The 21177-nt window shown below is 38.4% G+C and overlaps 1 protein-coding gene across 1 annotated transcript in view; it reads left to right on the top strand.

The window, feature by feature from the left end:
• Window positions 1–21177, top strand: part of Usp7 (Ubiquitin-specific protease 7) — an 82927-nt gene that overhangs the window by 54245 nt on the left and 7505 nt on the right. The window contains exons 16-20 of the mRNA XM_053794019.2: window positions 1034–1156; window positions 8872–9017; window positions 12657–12810; window positions 16127–16263; window positions 19416–19704. Coding sequence (XP_053649994.1) covers window positions 1034–1156; window positions 8872–9017; window positions 12657–12810; window positions 16127–16263; window positions 19416–19704 — 849 coding nt within the window. The remainder of the gene's footprint in view (window positions 1–1033; window positions 1157–8871; window positions 9018–12656; window positions 12811–16126; window positions 16264–19415; window positions 19705–21177) is intronic.

Below are 21177 nucleotides of genomic sequence, written 5' to 3'. Positions count from 1 at the left end.
AATTTTGCATTAAAATAAGTAAATGAGGAAAGATTATCATTGCATTGTACTTGTTTCTCCTGCAGTAGTGTATATAGTGGTAAGAAAATTCATATTTTTTTTTTATTAAGAAAAAGTTCTTAACATGTTGTGACAGTCAAGTCAAATTATTTTTTATAGTACTTAGAATCAGTGCAATATATGTACAAACAAATTAAAGAAAAGGAAATCAACCTTTCCTTCCAAACTTTATTGTTTCAGGAGTTTGGAGGAGGAGATGCAGAAAGAAGTGAAAAAAAGGCAATAGATATATCAAGAGTTGGGTTTAAGAAGGATGTGAGATAGTAGAAAATGTCAGAGAAAAAGCAATTGCAATAGTATTGAGGAAGAATTAAAAGGCACAATACTGTGACTGGAACAGTACACGAATAATCCACACATAGATTGAAACTTATGATGACATTTCAGTCTCACACAGATTGAAACTTGTGATGATGTTCCATTCTCCTATGTGCGGGTTATTTGTGCAGTATTGAGAAGTCTGTGGAAAGAAAGAAGTCATTATTGTGTGCCAAATTGGGAATATACCAGAGTATAGTGATCTCAACATTAGCATATAAGTGTGAGGAATGATTTTGAATATTGCAGCAAGGAAGAGGCTAAAGACAATGGAGACATGTCTGAGATTAATGTGTGGTGTGAGTATTGTGCAGAGAATATGAAGTGAACAAATTAAAAGACTGTATAAGGGTTTGAAAAGTATAATTCAAGAAAAAGGGGTTGAGCTGGTTTGGTCATTGAGAAGTAATGCTGGGAGATAATTTGGCCAAGTGAGAGTATAAACTTAGGGTGGATAAGGAGATGTATAAGGTGAGGACTAGAAGTAGGGTGTAATGAGGGTTTAAGAGCATCCAGCAGGCATGTGTGCTCACCTATATGTGGTTGCATTACAGCTCGTACATATGATTGTCATTCAGAAAACAGTCTGTTTCAATCTTTTCCTCCAACAAATTTAATTAATCATCTTTGAATAATTGTGTTTCTTGCTGTTTAGGTGCTCGATGAGCTGATGGATGGAGACATCATTGTGTTCCAGCGTGACGACCTCCTGGATGATCCCAACCTTGAGCTTCCGTCCTGCCGTGATTACTTTAGGGACCTCTTCTTCAGGGTGGAGGTTTGTTGAGATACTTAATGACTTTTCTGTGATTTACTCTAAACTCATTACAGTGGAACCTCAGTTTTCGTGATTAATTCGTTCCAGAAAGTCTGATGAAAACTGAATTGTATGAAAAATGAAGCAATATTTCCTGTAAGAAATAACGTAAATCTAATTAATCCATTCCAGACACCCAGAAATATTAACAAATACATTTTATAGAGAATAACTGTAGTTTTACATACAGAAAACAATGAGAAATAAATATAAATGACTAATGAAATGGATAAATGAACATTTAACCCTTAAATGGTCCAAACGTATATATACGTTTTTCCAACATCTGAAAGTATGTAAAAAAATTTAGATCTTTTTTTTTTTTGTTTTACATGTGAAAACGTGTAAAAAAACTTTTATCTACATTTTTTTTTGTTATATTTGAAAATATGTAAAAAAAGTAGATCTACTTTTGTAGCACTATGAATTTGAACGTCGATCTGTTTGGACCGTTTAAGGTCCAAACTTTACCTTTATTGAAGACACTTGTTGGCATATGGAAGACGGCGAGGAGGGGAGAGGGAGGAGGAGAGGTTATTGTTCGGAAGGGTAATCCCCCTCCATAAGGACTTAAGGTATCAAGACCCTATCTGGAGTTACTTCCCTTTGTCTTTTATTGGCACTAGGACCAGCTTGAGAGTCACTGTACTACTGTCGCACAATAAATCTGTCCAGAGAGGTCTTTCTGGCGTCTCTAAGATTTGCCTAAAATGGGACAAGGCATTGTTATTGAGTATGTTGCAGACATGGCTTGCAACAGTTTTGTTAGGGTGATATTTCTCCACTAAACTTTGCAACTCATTCCATTTTGCACACATCCTTAATCACTGAAGAGGGCACATTCTCCCCTCTCTCTTCCTCCTCTGAAGCAATTTCCTCAGCTGTGGTCTATTGCTGTTCCAGTTGAAGGTCTTGCAGCTCTTCAGTAGTTAGCTCTTCTCTTTGGTCATCCACCAACTCTTCCACATCCTGGCCACTCACATCCAACCCCATGGACTTCGCCAAAGACACAAGATTCCACAGTATGCATAGGGTCGTCAGGGTCGGCCCCAGACACTTCAAAATCCTTCTCGAGGACACATTCCGGCCACAGTTTCTCCAAGCAAAATTCATCGTCCTGGAAGCCACTCCCTGCCAAGCCTTATCTATAAAGCTTACGCAATTGAGGATATTGAAATGGAGTTTTTTGAAGTTTGAAATGATCATCTGGTCCATGGGCTGGATGAGAGGAGTGGTATTAGGGGGCAAGAACTTCACTGTGATGAAACTAAACTCCTCCAACAATTGGTCTTCCAAGCCTGGAGGATGAGCAGGAGCATTGTCCATTACCAGGAGGCACTTGAGTGGCAAATGCTTTTCCAGGAGGTATTTCTTTGCGCTCAGGCCAAACACTTCATTGACCTCCTTAATGAAAATTCACCTCATGACCCATTCCTTATTGTTAGCCTTCTACATCACACACATTTTACTCTTGATGACATTGTTTTTCTTGAACACTGGGGGATTTTCAGTGATACATCAGTAAAGGCTTCACTTTGAAATCCCCATTAGCATTACCACAGAACAGAAGAGTTAGCCTATCCTTCATAGGCTTGTATCCTGGCAGTGCCTTTTCCTCCTGTGTGATGTAGGTCCGCTTTGGCATTTTCTTCCAAAAGAGGTCTGTTTTGTCACAGTTGAAGACTTGCTCGGGGAGGAATCCTTCAGCCTCTACGTACTTCTTGAATTCATCAACGAATTCTTCGGCCCCATGTTTGTCCAAACTTGCAGCCTCGCCCTGCCTTACAACACTGTGTATACCAATTCGCTTCTTGAATTTGTCGAACCAGCCTCTGCTGGCCTTAAATTCACTAACAGCAGCACTCGTTCCAGGCATTTTCTTCGTGAGATCCGCATGCAACTGCCTTGCCTTTTCACAAATTATCGCCTCTGAAACACTGTCTCCTGCTAACTGTTTTTCATTGATCCACACCAACAACAACAACTCAACATCTTCGACTGTTTGCGATCTCTGTTTCATTAGCACATTTACCCCTTTCGCAACGTCATCTTTCTTGGAACTGATTGTTGATACGGACTTCCCTTACATCCTGGCGAGATCGGCCATGAATACGCCACTTTCGTACTTTGCTACGAGTTCTTTCTTGAATTCTATCATGTTTCTTGCCTTGTTTATCAAAGGGCTGGCACTCGGAACTTTCTTTGGCCCCATGGTGGCTTATTTAGCAGTCGCACTCAATAAACAAGCACAAAAAACAATGGATTATTACGAAATGTTATCCAAACGTGCTGGATAATGCTCACTCAAAGAGAAACAAAGCCAGACTGAGTCAAAACGTGTGGGATGCTTTGTGTGGGCACAGGCAAGCGGACGTGTTTGGTACGAACCATTGTCAACTCTACGAAAACCGAGCGGATGTACGAAAACTGGGACAAAATTTAGACAAAAAAAGGCGTTGAAAGTCGAATCCTACGAAAACCAGGGCATATGAAAACCGAGGTTCCACTGTATCTGTTGGTGCATAGTGTTCCTCTGGTGCGTACCTGTGACTGGTTTCGAGGGTTCTTTTATGTTTAAAGCCCAGCCTGTATCCAGGTTTTCTGGTTGACTGCTTAGTCTACCAGGTATAAAAACGTGATGTGTGGAATTAAGAATATAAGGGAGAAATTAGGATACATTCATGACAACTCCAAAGAAGCCAAACACATTTTTTCATTTTAATTTTTAAATTGCTCTCAGGTTAGCTTGCAAAATAAGCAAAGCGCTTGTTATTTTACACCTAAAATTAATTGATGTATTGCTGCATAAAAGCAATAAATCCAGGTAGCAGTAATTGAGGATCGGTTATGGAAGAAGAGGGAATATAAATGCATAAATTCAAGGATTATCTGGATTAAAATAAGAGTCAGATGCAAAAAATGTTATAATAAATGTGTATGCACCTGGGAAAGAGAGAAGTGTTGAGAGAGAGAGGTTTTGGGAGATGTTAAGCAAGTGTTTAGAAACTTTGGAACCAAGTGAGAGAGTAATTGTGGTAGGGGACCTAAATGCTAAAGTGGGAGAAATGGTTAGAGAGGGTATGAGGGGGCCTTTGAACTGTGCATAGAATAAGGTTTGGTCATAGGTAATACATAAAAAAAAAAAAAAAAGATAAGCATACAAGATATGATATAGGGGGTATGTAAACCAAGTGTTTACAGAGAAACATATAGGTGAACAGTATTTAGATAAGGATAAAGAGGTTTTTTGTTGCATTTATGGATTTGGAAAATGTTAATGTGACTGATAGGGTGGATATGGGGGCAGTGTGGCAGATGTTGCATATGTATAGAATGTGAGGTAAGTTACTGAAAGCAGTGAAGAGTTTTTACAAGGATAGTGAGGCTCAGGTTAGAGTATGTAGGAGAGAGTAGGCCTAAGACAGGGATGTGTGATGTCACTATGGTTGTTCAGTATATTTATAGATGGGGTTATAAGAGAAGTGAATGCTTGGGTGTTGGCAAGACATGTGGGATTTAAAGGTAAGGAATCAAACACAAAGTGGGAGTTGTCACAGTTGCTTTTTGCGGATGATACTGCTTTTGGGAGATTCTGAGGAGAAGTGCAGAGGTTGGTGGACAAGTTTGGTAGGGTATGTAAAAGAAAGAAATTAACCCTTTCACCGTTGAGACCCCTGCTGAGAAACTTGCTGTCATTGTTGAAGAATTTAAAAAAAAAAAAAATTGTATGAAATGATAGAGAATATTTTCCCGATGGTAATGAAATCAAAGGTACAAAATTTGATGGGAAACTTGTGGAATTATGCTCTTGCAAAGTTAGCAGTCTCAGCGATATTTACGTATTGGTGATTTCACCCACTTTGAGCCCAATTTTGGACAATTCCATTGTTTCAGTTGATCAAACTCATAGCTATTTCATGAGAACTCTTTTTGTTTTATCGATTGAGTACAAGAACCCGCCCATTTACCGATTTCAACTACCCAATAAAGAGATCAAAAATTGGTAATTTGGCCAGTTTCATACACAATTCAAGGAAGGCCAATTTCATACACAATTCAAGGAAGGCCAATTTCAAAATAGGGTCCAGAATTAACAATGCAAACATTCCTAGCACTAAAATAACATTTTCTCTGTTCATTAGTCATGTCTCCAGGCCCCTCTTACATTATGCTTGCTTTCCATTTTTAATTTTTATTCACACTAAAAATAGAATGTTTACTGTTATGCAGGCTCCTGCATTATTGTAAAAATGGTATAAATTAATATCAGCACATTTGTGAAAGCATATGAGACCCACCAGTTGACGTGTATTAGATGTTTGACATATTTGTTTACTCTTGAACATCATCAAAAATCGAGCATTTCTGCTTTGTGCTCAATTTCAAGGTACTTTTAGTGTCTGTATTTCTGTAACATATCTGCCATTCTATCAAATGAGACCAAGAAAACGAGACTACAACCATAAATACCATATGAAAATACACTGCAAAAACGCTGTTTTAAACCAAAAACACGGTCAGTTTTTTTTTATGCACTGTGTGCTGCTGGATTTTTTTTTATACTGTGCACACTGATCACTCAGACCCATTGTCTCGTATGTAGGCCTACCAGCTTTCTCCCACAAGATTGGAAGCCACTAGAATTTTGGCGTAGTATCGTGGGACCGACACTGGCTTGCAAGCCATAATATTACGGGACTGACAGTGAAAGGGTTAAAAGTGAACATAAGAAAAACTAAGGTGTTGGTAAAATATTTAGGTAATGAAAGATTGGATATCAAATTAGAAGGAAGGAGTATGGAGGAAGTGAATTGACTTATCAGCAGATGGGTCTTTGAAAGACTAGATGAATCATAGAATTGATGAGTGGAAAATGATGAATGGTGCACTGAAGAATCTGTGGAGACAAAGAGCATTAACCATGGAAGCAAAGAGGGGATTGTATGAGAGTATAGTTATACCAATGCTCTTATATGGGTGTGAAGCATGGGTGGTGAATGTTGCAACAAGAAGGCTGGAGGCAGTGGGGATGTCTGAGGGCAATGTGAAGTGTGAATATAATGCAGAGAATCTGTAGTTCGGAAATTAGGAGGAGGTGCAGGGTTACAGAGAGTATTATCGAGAAGGTTGAGGAGGGGTTGTTGAGGTTGTTCAGACATTTAGAGAGGCTGGAATGATATAGTGACTTAGCGTATAAATTTGTAATGGAAGGAAAGTGAGGTAGGGGACAACCTAGGAAAGGTTGGAGGGAGGGGATAAAGGAGGTATTGTGTGAGGGGCTTGGACTTCCAGCAAGCATGCATAGATAGCAATGAGTGCAGACAAGTGGTTTTTATGACTGGACGTGCTGTTGGAGTGTGAACAGAGTAACATTTACGAAGGGATTCATGGAAACCAGCTTTAGTCCTTGAGGTGGGAAATGCAGTGCCTGCACTCTGAAGGAGGGATGTTGATATGTTGCAGTTTATTAACTGTAGTGTAGGCATGCCTCTGGCAAGACAGTGATGGAGTGAACGATGATGAAAGTGTTTCTTCATTTTTGGGTCACCCTGCCTTGGGGGGAAAGAGCCGATTTGTTAATAAAAAAAATAATGTTGAATTGTATTTTAGATAACTGCTGCTTCAATATAATTCTGTTTCATCACCTGATTTGTAGCCACCCGTAAAAATAATTTCTTGCAGTTCAGTAGAAAAATCCTCCACAACCATGTGGTCAGCAAATACACTTTTTCCCACTGAACTTTGTCATGCAGATAACTAGGCACGTAAAAGAGTTTAACCATCCAACTTTCCTTCCTGCTCTCTCACAGTTTTATAGTATAATAGGGCTTTCTTCCTTATTATGCAGCTCAGTATGACCCTTAGGGATTAGTACTTAATCCTTTGACTGTCGCAACCCCCAATCCTGAGGTGTCTCCTGGTGTCACAAAATTTAAAAAAAAAAAATTATTTTTTTCTTATGAAATGATAGAGAATCTTTTCCCGATTGTAAAGACACCAAAAAAAACGAAATTTGATGGAAAACTGACGGAATTACACTCTCACGAAGTTAGCGACCTCAGCGATATTTACAAATCGGCGATTTCACCCACTTTGAGCCCTATTTTCGGCTAATTCCATTATTCCAGTCAACCAAACTCATAGCTATTTCTTCAGAACTCCATTTTTTTCCATCGATTGAGTACAAGAAACTGCCCATTTACCGATTTCAACTACTCAATAACGTGGTCAGAAATTTGCAATTTGGCCAATTTCACGAAAATTAAAAAATATGACAATTTCAAAATAAGGACCAGAATAAACAATGCAGACATTCCTGGCTCTAAAATAACATTTTCTTTGTTCATCAGTCATGTCTGCAGGCCCCTGTGATATTACTCTTGCTTTCTATTTTGAAATTTTATTCAAACAAAAAAATAGAAGATTTACTGTTATGCAGACTTCTGTAATACTGTAATAATTGTAAAAATTACATCAACCCATTCATGACTGCATATTAGAACGGCTGTTTGGACATTTATTGGACAGTGACATCATTTGTTTACTTTTGAACATCGGCAAAAATCAAACATTTCCCATACTTTGTGCTCCATTTCCAGGTTCTTTTTATAGTAAAATTAATCAAAATCACCTCTGTTTCTATAATATAGTTTCCATTCTGTCAAATGAGACCAAGAAAACGAGAATACAACCACAAATACTATACGAAAATAGACCACAAAGTCGGCATTTTAATTAAAAAAACGGTCTGAGTTTTTTTTTCTCATTATGCACTGCGTGCTCCAGGGTTTTTTTTATATGGTGCACACTGACCACATCGACCCATTCTCTCACATGTGGGCCTACCAGCTTTCTCCTGCCTGATATGAAGCCGCTAGAATTTATGAGTATATATTCGTCAAACACGGTACCTCGTAAACGTATATATACGGCCGCGACAGTCAAAGGGTTAATTATAATTTCCCTTATCATAAGGAAATTTAGTGGGGCACTTTTCTTTTTTCTCGGCTGAATCCATGCATTCAAATGCTTGGTATGCGTTTATAATGTAACTTAGCACTTGGAGTGTGGTAGGTGTTGTTTATACACAGGAGTGATGCTAGGTCTCCCCCCCCCCACACACACGCACACAAAAGAAAAAAAAAAGTGGAGGCCTGATGCACAAGAGAAGAAATATTCCATCTGGCACTGGTGCTAAAAATGGTCACTTTACAACAAAATGTGATAAGACACAAAAATTTCAATCGTGACACAACATACTGGCTATTATTGCCACATAGCATGAAAAATGGTGGCCTGCTGTACTAAATATGTTCTACACATCTCTTGTTGTATTGGTAGTTTTAGCTAGATCACCTTTGTAGTGGTCAGTGTTTGTTTCCGGATTTTAACAATACTGTAAATTCTATTTTAGTTTTTTTTTTTTTTTTTTTTTTTTTTTTTTTGGCAACTAAATTATAAAATATTATTTTGTAGATTAGATGGTTTTCTATTTGCTTTGAGTTTAAAGACTTTACAATATGTTCTGTTAATTATCTCTGGTTAATTGGTGCCCAAAACTCTTCATTCATAGTTTCCATTTAACAAGCCACACCATGTGAATAGATAGCCTTGTCAATTATAGGCTCGCCCCAAATATATTTCTTACTTCTGATTTCTGCATGAATATTTTACAGGTAACATTCTGTGATAAGACTGTTCCAACAGACCCTGGGTTTATTATGGAATTGTCACAAAGGATGAATTATGATCAGATGGCAAGAGCCGTCGCCCACCGTTTAGATACAGATCCATATCTATTACAGTTTTTCAAGTCACAGAGGTTAGTGATTCACCAGGAATGTCTTTCTCTTAAAAAATTATTCTTTGCAAATTTAATGATATTTAATTTCAAAAGAGTTTATTATAAAAATACTGTGTAAATTTTTTCCCCACTGGCCATTTCACACTAACGTAGTTTGACCCAAAGAAGGAAACATTCACCCTCATCTAAATTGCTGTCTTCCCAGAAGTCTTTAGACATTAGAATTCAAATGACCCTTTAAACTGTAAGATGACTATGCCTCCTTCAAAGTGAACGCACCATGGTGGTTAAATAATGAAATTTTCTTTGAAATGATGAGAAAAGTGATGTAGTGGTGATATGTTGGATTATGTATTGGTAGATAAAAGACTGTTGAGTAGACTTCAGGATGTACATGTTTATAGAGGGGCCACAGATATATCAGATCACTTTCTAGTTGTAGCTACACTGAGAGTAAAAGGTAGATGGGATACAAGGAGAATAGAAGCATCAGGGAAGAGAGAGGTGAAGGTTTATAAACTAAAAGAGGAGGCAGTTAGGGTAAGATATAAACAGCTATTGGAGGATAGATGGGCTAATGAGAGCATAGGCAATGGGGTCGAAGAGGTATGGGGTAGGTTTAAAAATGTAGTGTTAGAGTGTTCAGCAGAAGTTTGTGGTTACAGGAAAGTGGGTGCAGGAGGGAAGAGGAGCGATTGGTGGAATGATGATGTAAAGAGAGTAGTAAGGGAGAAAAAGTTAGCATATGAGAAGTTTTTACAAAGTAGAAGTGATGCAAGGAGGGAAGAGTATATGGAGAAAAAGAGAGAAGTTAAGAGAGTGGTGAAGCAATGTAAAAAGAGAGCAAATGAGAGAGTGGGTGAGATGTTATCAACAAATTTTGTTGAAAATAAGAAAAAGTTTTGGAGTGAGATTAACAAGTTAAGAAAGCCTAGAGAACAAATGGATTTGTCAGTTAAAAATAGGAGAGGAGAGTTATTAAATGGAGAAGTAGAGGTATTGGGAAGATGGAAGGAATATTTTGAGGAATTGTTAAATGTTGATGAAGATAGGGAAGCTGTGATTTCGTGTATAGGGCAAGGAGGAATAACATCTTGTAGGAGTGAGGAAGAGCCAGTTGTGAGTGTGGGGGAAGTTCGTGAGGCAGTAGGTAAAATGAAAGGGGGTAAGGCAGCCGGGATTGATGGGATAAAGATAGAAATGTTAAAAGCAGGTGGGGATATAGTTTTGGAGTGGTTGGTGCAATTATTTAATAAATGTATGGAAGAGGGTAAGGTACCTAGGGATTGGCAGAGAGCATGCATAGTTCCTTTGTATAAAGGCAAAGGGGATAAAAGAGAGTGCAAAAATTATAGGGGGATAAGTCTGTTGAGTGTACCTGGTAAAGTGTATGGTAGAGTTATAATTGAAAGAATTAAGAGTAAGACGGAGAATAGGATAGCAGATGAACAAGGAGGCTTTAGGAAAGGTAGGGGGTGTGTGGACCAGGTGTTTACAGTGAAACATATAAGTGAACAGTATTTAGATAAGGCTAAAGAGGTCTTTGTGGCATTTATGGATTTGGAAAAGGCGTATGACAGGGTGGATAGGGGGGCAATGTGGCAGATGTTGCAAGTGTATGGTGTAGGAGGTAGGTTACTGAAAGCAGTGAAGAGTTTTTACGAGGATAGTGAGGCTCAAGTTAGAGTATGTAGGAAAGAGGGAAATTTTTTCCCAGTAAAAGTAGGCCTTAGACAAGGATGTGTGATGTCACCGTGGTTGTTTAATATATTTATAGATGGGGTTGTAAGAGAAGTAAATGCGAGGGTCTTGGCAAGAGGCGTGGAGTTAAAAGATAAAGAATCACACACAAAGTGGGAGTTGTCACAGCTGCTCTTTGCCGATGACACTGTGCTCTTGGGAGATTCTGAAGAGAAGTTGCAGAGATTGGTGGATGAATTTGGTAGGGTGTGCAAAAGAAGAAAATTAAAGGTGAATACAGGAAAGAGTAAGGTTATGAGGATAACAAAAAGATTAGGTGATGAAAGATTGAATATCAGATTGGAGGGAGAGAGTATGGAGGAGGTGAACGTATTCAGATATTTGGGAGTGGACGTGTCAGCGGATGGGTCTATGAAAGATGAGGTGAATCATAGAATTGATGAGGGAAAAAGAGTGAGTGGTGCACTTAGGAGTCTGTGGAGACAAAGAACTTTGTCCTTGGAGGCAAAGAGGGGAATGTATGAGAGTATAGTTTTACCAACGCTCTTATATGGGTGTGAAGCGTGGGTGATGAATGTTGCAGCGAGGAGAAGGCTGGAGGCAGTGGAGATGTCATGTCTGAGGGCAATGTGTGGTGTGAATATAATGCAGAGAATTCGTAGTTTGGAAGTTAGGAGGAGGTGCGGGATTACCAAAACTGTTGTCCAGAGGGCTGAGGAAGGGTTGTTGAGGTGGTTCGGACATGTAGAGAGAATGGAGCGAAACAGAATGACTTCAAGAGTGTATCAGTCTGTAGTGGAAGGAAGGCGGGGTAGGGGTCGGCCTAGGAAGGGTTGGAGGGAGGGGGTAAAGGAGGTTTTGTGTGCGAGGGGCTTGGACTTCCAGCAGGCATGCGTGAGCGTGTTTGATAGGAGTGAATGGAGACAAATGGTTTTTAATACTTGACGTGCTGTTGGAGTGTGAGCAAAGTAACATTTATGAAGGGATTCAGGGAAACCGGCAGGCCGGACTTGAGTCCTGGAGATGGGAAGTACAGTGCCTGCACTCTGAAGGAGGGGTGTTAATGTTGCAGTTTAAAAACTGTAGTGTAAAGCACCCTTCTGGCAAGACAGTGATGGAGTGAATGATGGTGAAAGTTTTTCTTTTTCGGGCCACCCTGCCTTGGTGGGAATCGGCCGGTGTGATAATAAAAAAAAAAATAATTTAATTTCAAAAGAGTTTATTATAAAAATACTGTGTAAATTTTTTCCCCACTGGCCATTTCACACTAACGTAGTTTGACCCAAAGAAGGAAACATTCACCCTCATCTAAATTGCTGTCTTCCCAGAAGTCTTTAGACATTAGAATTCAAATGACCCTTTAAACTGTAAGATGACTATGCCTCCTTCAAAGTGAACGCACCATGGTGGTTAAATAATGAAATTTTCTTTGAAATGATGAGAAAAGTGATGTAGTGGTGATATTTATTAAGATCATAGTACAATACAGTTAACAAATTGGCCATTACTAATTCTAATGAAAAACTAAAATTTATTGGCAGTAATAAATGAATAGCACTAGGCACTGTACAATACACAATGTAATGATATTAGGGTTGGGTAATAGTACACCACATCCTCCTTGGCTATAAGTGTTATTATGCTGCGTATAATATAGACATAGTTGGAGGGAAGGGATAAAGGAGGCTTTGAGTTGTAGGGGCTTGAGCATTCAGCAGGCTTGTGAGAGCATATTAGATAGGAAGGAATGTAGACAAATGATAGGTTGTCTTATGAAGGTATTCAGGGGGCGGGGATGTAGCAGTTACAGGTTAATGTTAATTATGATGTCAGCACACTTCTGGCAAGATGGCAATGGAGTGAACATGTTTTCTTCTTTGGCCCACCTTGCCTTGGTGAGAGACAGCTATTGAGTTAAAAAAAAAAAAATAATAATAATTTTTTGTGACTTTTCAGCTACCGAGATGGGCCAGGAAACCCGGTGAGATGTACCTATGAAGGAACTCTCAAAGATATGCTAGTCTGCATGAAGCCACGGCATCCTAAAAAAATATACTACCAGCAGCTTAGTATTAGAATTAATGAGCTTGAAAATAAAAGGCAATTCAAGGTAATTTTCTTTATAAGTCAGTTTAGTACTTGAAATTGTAGTTGCAGTGATAAGAATGGTAATTTGAGATGCATTCTTTACCTGGGAATTCATTTTATTTTTTGAATAATACTAGAATGTGCAAAGGTTGTGAAAGTGTAGCAGTCTGACAGCAAATACTGTAATAAGAAAATAAAGATGTCTCAGTAACATGAATAAAATTTTGCAGTCAAGACAGTTTTATAATGCACTATAAAGGTAGGAAAATGATGGCAAAATCAGTTTGCAACTTATATTTACATAAACTCTACTGTCTTATTAAGCACAGCCATAAGCAAATGAGTAACAACCAGCAGAAGTAAAAAAGCTTTCAAATTTTATCTTAAATTTCATGGCATTGAATAAGAAAAAAAGAATCAAAACCTCTACAGACATACTGAATACTTTTAACATTCATTATAATTTTATTCTTTATGATAGAGCTTTCTCCATTATGTTATCAGCATTTATTTCCCTTATCATTTCTGCATACACCAGAGAAGAAAGATATTGCATATCATAATTTATATTTGGAAAATACTGGTGAGGTTTTTCCACAGTCTGTATGTCAAAATTATTCATTATTAATTGCTTTTCTATTCCACCATTTTTTTATCCACCACTTCTTCATTTTGCTTCTGGTTTTCATATTTCTCTACTCCTACTTTCTCATTTGTATTTTCTTGTTGATGACAAGCTACTTTCTTTTTCCACAGTTTTGTAACTGCAAACAAGAGGTTTCCGTATAAATTTTTCATTGGGGATCACTGCCCTCACAGTCTGGGTGAAAATTCAAGGTCGCTCAGTATTTGAAGGCATTTAAAATGTCTGGAAAAGAAACTGCTTAATATTAGCACCCCTTAGCTAGGTGCATATACAGCAGTTATTTTATATCTCCAGTGCAATAAATGTTATCTGAGTAGAAATCATCTTTTGATCTTTTAATATCTTTATGCCTCGACTAATAAATTGATTTTACATCTTTTTCTCCATAAAGGTTTTCGTTAGATTTAACAAAGACATATTTGTCTAAAAATCTTTAAAACTAACTACAGTTGTGTTAATTTGGTTCTTGTCTGTGTTGGTTTTTTTTTTTATTATTTTTTTTTTTTTTTATTATCACACCGGCCGATTCCCACCAAGGCAGGGTGGCCCGAAAAAGAAAAACTTTCACCATCATTCACTCCATCACTGTCTTGCCAGAAGGGTGCTTTACACTACAGTTTTTAAACTGCAACATTAACACCCCTCCTTCAGAGTGCAGGCACTGTACTTCCCATCTCCAGGACTCAAGTCCGGCCTGCCGGTTTCCCTGAATCCCTTCATAAATGTTACTTTGCTCACACTCCAACAGCACGTCAAGTATTAAAAACCATTTGTCTCCATTCACTCCTATCAAACACGCTCACGCATGCCTGCTGGAAGTCCAAGCCCCTCGCACACAAAACCTCCTTTACCCCCTCCCTCCAACCCTTCCTAGGCCGACCCCTACCCCGCCTTCCTTCCACTACAGACTGATACACTCTTGAAGTCATTCTGTTTCGCTCCATTCTCTCTACATGTCCGAACCACCTCAACAACCCTTCCTCAGCCCTCTGGACAACAGTTTTGGTAATCCCGCACCTCCTCCTAACTTCCAAACTACGAATTCTCTGCATTATATTCACACCACACATTGCCCTCAGACATGACATCTCCACTGCCTCCAGCCTTCTCCTCGCTGCAACATTCATCACCCACGCTTCACACCCATATAAGAGCGTTGGTAAAACTATACTCTCATACATTCCCCTCTTTGCCTCCAAGGACAAAGTTCTTTGTCTCCACAGACTCCTAAGTGCACCACTCACTCTTTTTCCCTCATCAATTCTATGATTCACCTCATCTTTCATAGACCCATCCGCTGACACGTCCACTCCCAAATATCTGAATACGTTCACCTCCTCCATACTCTCTCCCTCCAATCTGATATTCAATCTTTCATCACCTAATCTTTTTGTTATCCTCATAACCTTACTCTTTCCTGTATTCACCTTTAATTTTCTTCTTTTGCACACCCTACCAAATTCATCCACCAATCTCTGCAACTTCTCTTCAGAATCTCCCAAGAGCACAGTGTCATCAGCAAAGAGCAGCTGTGACAACTCCCACTTTGTGTGTGATTCTTTATCTTTTAACTCCACGCCTCTTGCCAAGACCCTCGCATTTACTTCTCTTACAACCCCATCTATAAATATATTAAACAACCACGGTGACATCACACATCCTTGTCTAAGGCCTACTTTTACTGGGAAAAAATTTCCCTCTTTCCTACATACTCTAACTTGAGCCTCACTATCCTCGTAAAAACTCTTCACTGCTTTCAGTAACCTACCTCCTACACCATACACTTGCAACATCTGCCACATTGCCCCCCTATCCACCCTGTCATACGCCTTTTCCAAATCCATAAATGCCACAAAGACCTCTTTAGCCTTATCTAAATACTGTTCACTTATATGTTTCACTGTAAACACCTGGTCCACACACCCCCTACCTTTCCTAAAGCCTCCTTGTTCATCTGCTATCCTATTCTCCGTCTTACTCTTAATTCTTTCAATTATAACTCTACCATACACTTTACCAGGTACACTCAACAGACTTATCCCCCTATAATTTTTGCACTCTCTTTTATCCCCTTTGCCTTTATACAAAGGAACTATGCATGCTCTCTGCCAATCCCTAGGTACCTTACCCTCTTCCATACATTTATTAAATAATTGCACCAACCACTCCAAAACTATATCCCCACCTGCTTTTAACATTTCTATCTTTATCCCATCAATCCCGGCTGCCTTACCCCCTTTCATTTTACCTACTGCCTCACGAACTTCCCCCACACTCACAACTGGCTCTTCCTCACTCCTACAAGATGTTATTCCTCCTTGCCCTATACACGAAATCACAGCTTCCCTATCTTCATCAACATTTAACAATTCCTCAAAATATTCCTTCCATCTTCCCAATACCTCTAACTCTCCATTTAATAACGCTCCTCTCCTATTTTTAACTGACAAATCCATTTGTTCTCTAGGCTTTCTTAACTTGTTAATCTCACTCCAAAACTTTTTCTTATTTTCAACAAAATTTGTTGATAACATCTCACCCACTCTCTCATTTGCTCTCTTTTTACATTGCTTCACCAAATAGATTTGATTTCAGTTCATTATCCCATAATTCATAAGGCTACCAGTATATCATCTTACTGCAGTAATGTACCACACTACAAGTCACAAAATTATGACTCTTTACCTTTCAGTGTATGTGGCTTGGGGAAAGAATGAAAGAAGAGCTAGAGTTAGTACTCTATCCAAATAAAAATGGAACAGTAGCTGACCTATTGCATGAAGCAAGAAAGCAGGTCACCTTAGCAGAAAATGGTTCTGGTAAATTAAGGTGAGCATTAATAATGGATTGAATTATACTTTTTTATGTTATTAACTTGATCTCACAGAAAAATATAAAGTGGAGCTCCAAGCTCTTGTTTATTTTCCAAGATTTTTCCTGTTAGGTATTTATGCAGACTGTTGGGCCAGCAAGTTGCTAGGCTACTGATGATAGTGAAGTGTTATAGTTATAAACCTTGTTAAAACATTTGAGCAACTGTACTCATATTGTAGTTTTTGAGCTACATGAAATAAAAAAAGTTATCGTGTTTACATGCACTACACGTTAATACTTTTTTGTGTGATTATTTGTTAAGTGTAGTTGTGTTATAGTATGAGTAAACCAGTAGTGTAACCATGATTTACTGAAAGGCCTCTAAGCAGAGTGCCATTTTAACAGTAGATCATTCCAGTAATGATGGTTCTTCAAAGTATTAGCTTATACAGTGCCAAACAAGATGACATGGAGTCTTAAGTAGAAAAGAATGAAGGCAAGGTGTACAAGAGATAAAGAAGAAATGATTGGGAAGATGAAGCTGTAGACATGGTGCAGTGACATGCCTTGGGTATACACGTGGTCAGTAAGTACCATTACCCCAGGAGTAATGCAGTAGTCGTTGAGATATTAATGGCGGCAGATGCATCTATGAAAGATGAGGTAAACCATTATGAATTGATGGGGGGGTGGAAGTGGATGGTGCATCAAGGCATTTGTGGAGACAAAGCATGTTATCCATGGAGGCAAAGGGGAGAATGGATGAGAGTATAGTGGTACCAACACACTTATATGGGTATGAAGAATGGGTTGTGAGTGTTGCAGTGAGGAGGCTTCAGGCAGTGGAGATGTAGTGTCCGAGGGCAATGTGCGGTGTAAACATTATGCAGAGAATTCATAGCTTGAAAATGAGGAGGTATGGGGGTTATGAAAAAATATTATCCAGAGGGCTGAGGAGGGGTTATTGAGGTGGTTTGGACATTGAAAGGATGGAGCAAAAGAGGATGACTTGGAGGGTATATAATTCTGTGGTGGAGGGAAGGCAGGGTAGGGGTTGCCCTAGGAAAAATTGGAGGGAGGGGGTAAAGGAGGTTTTTTTTGTGCAAGGGGCTTGGACAGCCAGCAAGTGTGTGTTAGCATGTTAGATAGGAGTGGAGGCACATTGTTTTAGGGATTTGACAAGCTGTTGGAATGTGAGGAAAGTAATATTTTGAAGGGGTTCAGGGACACCGGTTAGCTGGACTGAGTCCTGGAGGCATGAAGTACAGTGCCCACACTCAGGAGTGGGTATATTTGCAGTTTGCAGGGGCATTGGACTGTAGTATCAGCATACTTCTAATAAAGTTGGTAGAATTACCAACAGTATATAAAGTAAAAGGACACAAAGCTTGACAAAGCTCCTGGAGAGCAAAATGTTGGCACAATAAAAATGTCATATTAGTTGCATTTGTGTCCTTTTACTTTACAGCATACTTCTACTAAGATAGTGATAGTGAAAGTGTTTCTTCTTTTTTGGGTCACCCTACTTTGATGGGAGACGGCTGTGTTAAAGAAAAAAGTACAGTGGTCCCTCGTTTATCGTATTTAATCCATTCCTGGAGGTGCTATTATTATCGAAATTACGATTTTTGAATCAATTTTCCCCATAAGAAATAATGTAAATACAATTAATCCATTCTTGACACCCAGAAGTATTAAAACAGAAATTTTTTTTACATGAAATATAGATGTAGTACATAAACAATACAATGGAACATGATGAATGAAACATTAACAGCATAACACTTACCTTTATTGGCAGTTCTTCTTAGTGTATGGGAGACTGGAGGAGGAGAGAGATTGGATTATTTACAGTTTGGAAGGGGAATCCCCTTCCATCAACACCTCAGGTACCAATTGCTTTTCTGGGGTTACTTCTCTTCTCTGTTTCTTAATGCCACTAGGACCAGCTTGAGTCACTGGAGTCCTGTCTCGCAAAATAACTGTCCAGAGAGCTCTGTTTCTGACGTCTCTTTAACCACTTTCATATTGTTCAATGATGTTTTTCTTAAATTCAGTCGTATTTCTCACCTTCTTTACCAAAGGCTTGGCACTAGGAGCTTTCTTTGGAGCTATGGTAGCTTATTTAGTACTTGCAAGCACTAAAATGAATAGAATATTATGAAATATTTTGTAGGAGCAAGTGAGGGGACTGTCGCTCGCTGGTAAACAATGCCACACTGGCTGGGAAGGGAGGCCGCCCCGGCTCACAGTGTGCGTGCGCGTCCCGGACGAACTACTATTCGCGAGTCGATCTACGATTAGCGAGCCCATGTTTATACGAAAATATCGCTATGATTTCCGAAATCTACGACTCGAGCCCTACGATTATTGAGGGACCACTGTATGTGTATATGCTAGAAATGAGTTTTCAAAATATAAATCATGAATGGTTCTTATGAATTTGATATGGTTTATCACATTTGGGAAGGAGGTATATTTACTCAATAAGTTTACCAGATATTGACTACTGGTTTTGGGAAAACATTTTCAATTCTTGATTGATTGATTGCATAATTTGTTCCTGTATTATTAAATTTGCACATTCCATTATTCGAATATCCTTTGCAAGAAAATTTGTTGAAATTCATGTAGTCACGCAGGAGAAAATCTACAAAAGAGTCATTGCAGGTAGTCTCAACTGGGTCAGACTCCAGTGCATTGTTTGTTAAGTTGTCTAATTGCTCATTGTACCTTGTAAAATGTTTTACCCCTTCCCTGTCCATGACAGGCTTATTTGTACAGTCTTGTTTGATAAATACAAATAATATGTTTGATAAATACAAATAATAATATGAACATGAATGATATAATGTAGTGTTCATAATTTAACAACACAACGTGTGTATAATCAAACACGTGGGAAAAGTATTACGCATTCAGCATTTGGCAAATTGTTCGGTAAAAGTTTTATATACAGTACCCCATTCTCTTGGGGTCAACCCTAGTCCCCCTTTATTTCCTCCTCCTCCTCTTTTTTTTTTTTTTTTAGCTCCCGAGAAAGTCTTTGAGTATGGGTGAAAGCTTGGAACTCGTATTCTATAATTTTGTGGTATTATAGTAATTACATAAGTAATGTGTATTTAAGGAATTTTTTTAATTAACCATTTCAAGAAACTTTCTTTCAGGCTTGTAGATATCTCTTCATATAAAATTGCCTCTACACCTCCTGAGAGCATGAGCTTGGATAGCCTCAGCACAGCAGGAACCAGATCTTATCGAATAGAGGAATTGCCAACAGAGGAACTCCACATCGCAGATGATGAAATGTTAATACCAGTTGCGCATTTCCATAAAGAAATATTTTCTACATTTGGTATACCATTCCTCTTCAAAATAAAACAGGGCGAGCTGTTCTCTCATGTCAGAGATCGCATTCAGAAGAGGCTGGATGTACCGGATAAGGAATTCGAAAAGGTGAGAGCTATAAAAGATGTTCTGAAAATAGCATCATTTGATAATGCAGATTTTTTATTTGTCTCTTCTTGTGCCAGTTAACTGTCAAAATAAAAGTATGCTTTCATACTAATAATAACTGAATATCAAACATTAATGTTTTTATCTCAAATTTATTATATTTTCTTTGGACATGGATTTTTTGTAATTACAATACTATTTTAGTTTGCATTTTACAGGTATGTAACTGTACAATATAAAAACAGTGGGGCGGGTTGGTTGTGTTATGATAGGGCAGCACAAGATCTCATTATCTGTTCTCTTCAAGAAAGGGAGATAAATCATAATTACTTATTTGAGCTGACAAGAGGTAAGCTTCAGCTCTTGTCAACTAACTGTCAACTGACCAACATGTTTGAGCCCTGTTGTATAATCAACTCTTATACAGCTCATCTGTGTAGTGCAGTTTTTTGTAAATCCATTGGAAAATGTACATCTAAAATTAAATAGTTCATGGAAATGTGATAAATGGTTTAAACCCAACATGTTGAAGATTGAGACACATATGCCACATATTGGAATCTTTATTGAAAAAATGTTTAGCCACACACTGGCTTCATCAGTCTAATACAAAGCAGAAAGGTGTAATGAGAGGAGGAGTTAGAGGTAATCAGTCCCTAAGCCTGGAGTCGTATTCAGTCCATCAATCTTGTAGAAGATTGATAAATGGTTTAAAACCAACAAGTTGAAGATTGAGACACTTACGCAACATATGGAAATCCTTATTGAAGAAACGTTTTGCCACACAGTGGCTTCATCCGTTCATTACAAAGCAGAAAGGTGTGAGGAGAGGAGGAGTTTGTATTGGACTGATGAAGCCACTGTGTGGCGAAACGTTTCTTCAGTAAAGATTCCCATATGTTGCAGAAGTGTCCTAATCTTCAACAGTTCATGGAAAGCCTTCACTGTACATTCTGTCAGTTTTTGATGTACTTTTTCATTTGCATTAATGAAAAACCACTAAATAGAGGAGCCTGATAAGAGAGCATTGTTTCTTTGGTATATGTGTGGAGGAGAGTAAATATATGTTTGGCATAGTTTGGTAAGGAAACATGGCTTTTGTTTTTATGTTGACATGTACCAAGTGTGTCAGCTGATAGACCTCACTGTATCCAGTTTTGTCCAATAGACTCATGTTAAATCCTCCCCAAACTCATCAAATGTTTCAAGTAATGACTAACAGAATGGAAGGTGAGGTAAAATGCAGTAAGTTTTGTCTAGTAGAATATTATAAGAAAAAAGTTGTTCAGTAAATTTGTCCATAATGCTATTTTCCCTGATTCTTTTTTCTTCATAATGCTAATTTTGGTAGGGCACTGCTTTTCAGGAATGTATCACATGCATTATGAAAAGGTTTACTGAATGTACCACAGAATTTTCTGCCAGCAAACTTTTGCATTTAAGTTTGTAGGAATATTTTATTGCAGTTAAGAA

The sequence above is a fragment of the Cherax quadricarinatus genome, chromosome 56, assembly GCF_038502225.1.
Source record: "Cherax quadricarinatus isolate ZL_2023a chromosome 56, ASM3850222v1, whole genome shotgun sequence".
Lineage (NCBI taxonomy): Eukaryota > Metazoa > Arthropoda > Malacostraca > Decapoda > Parastacidae > Cherax > Cherax quadricarinatus.
Note: the sequence above shows the minus strand (reverse complement) of the source record. Positions and strands in the feature narration are given on the sequence as shown.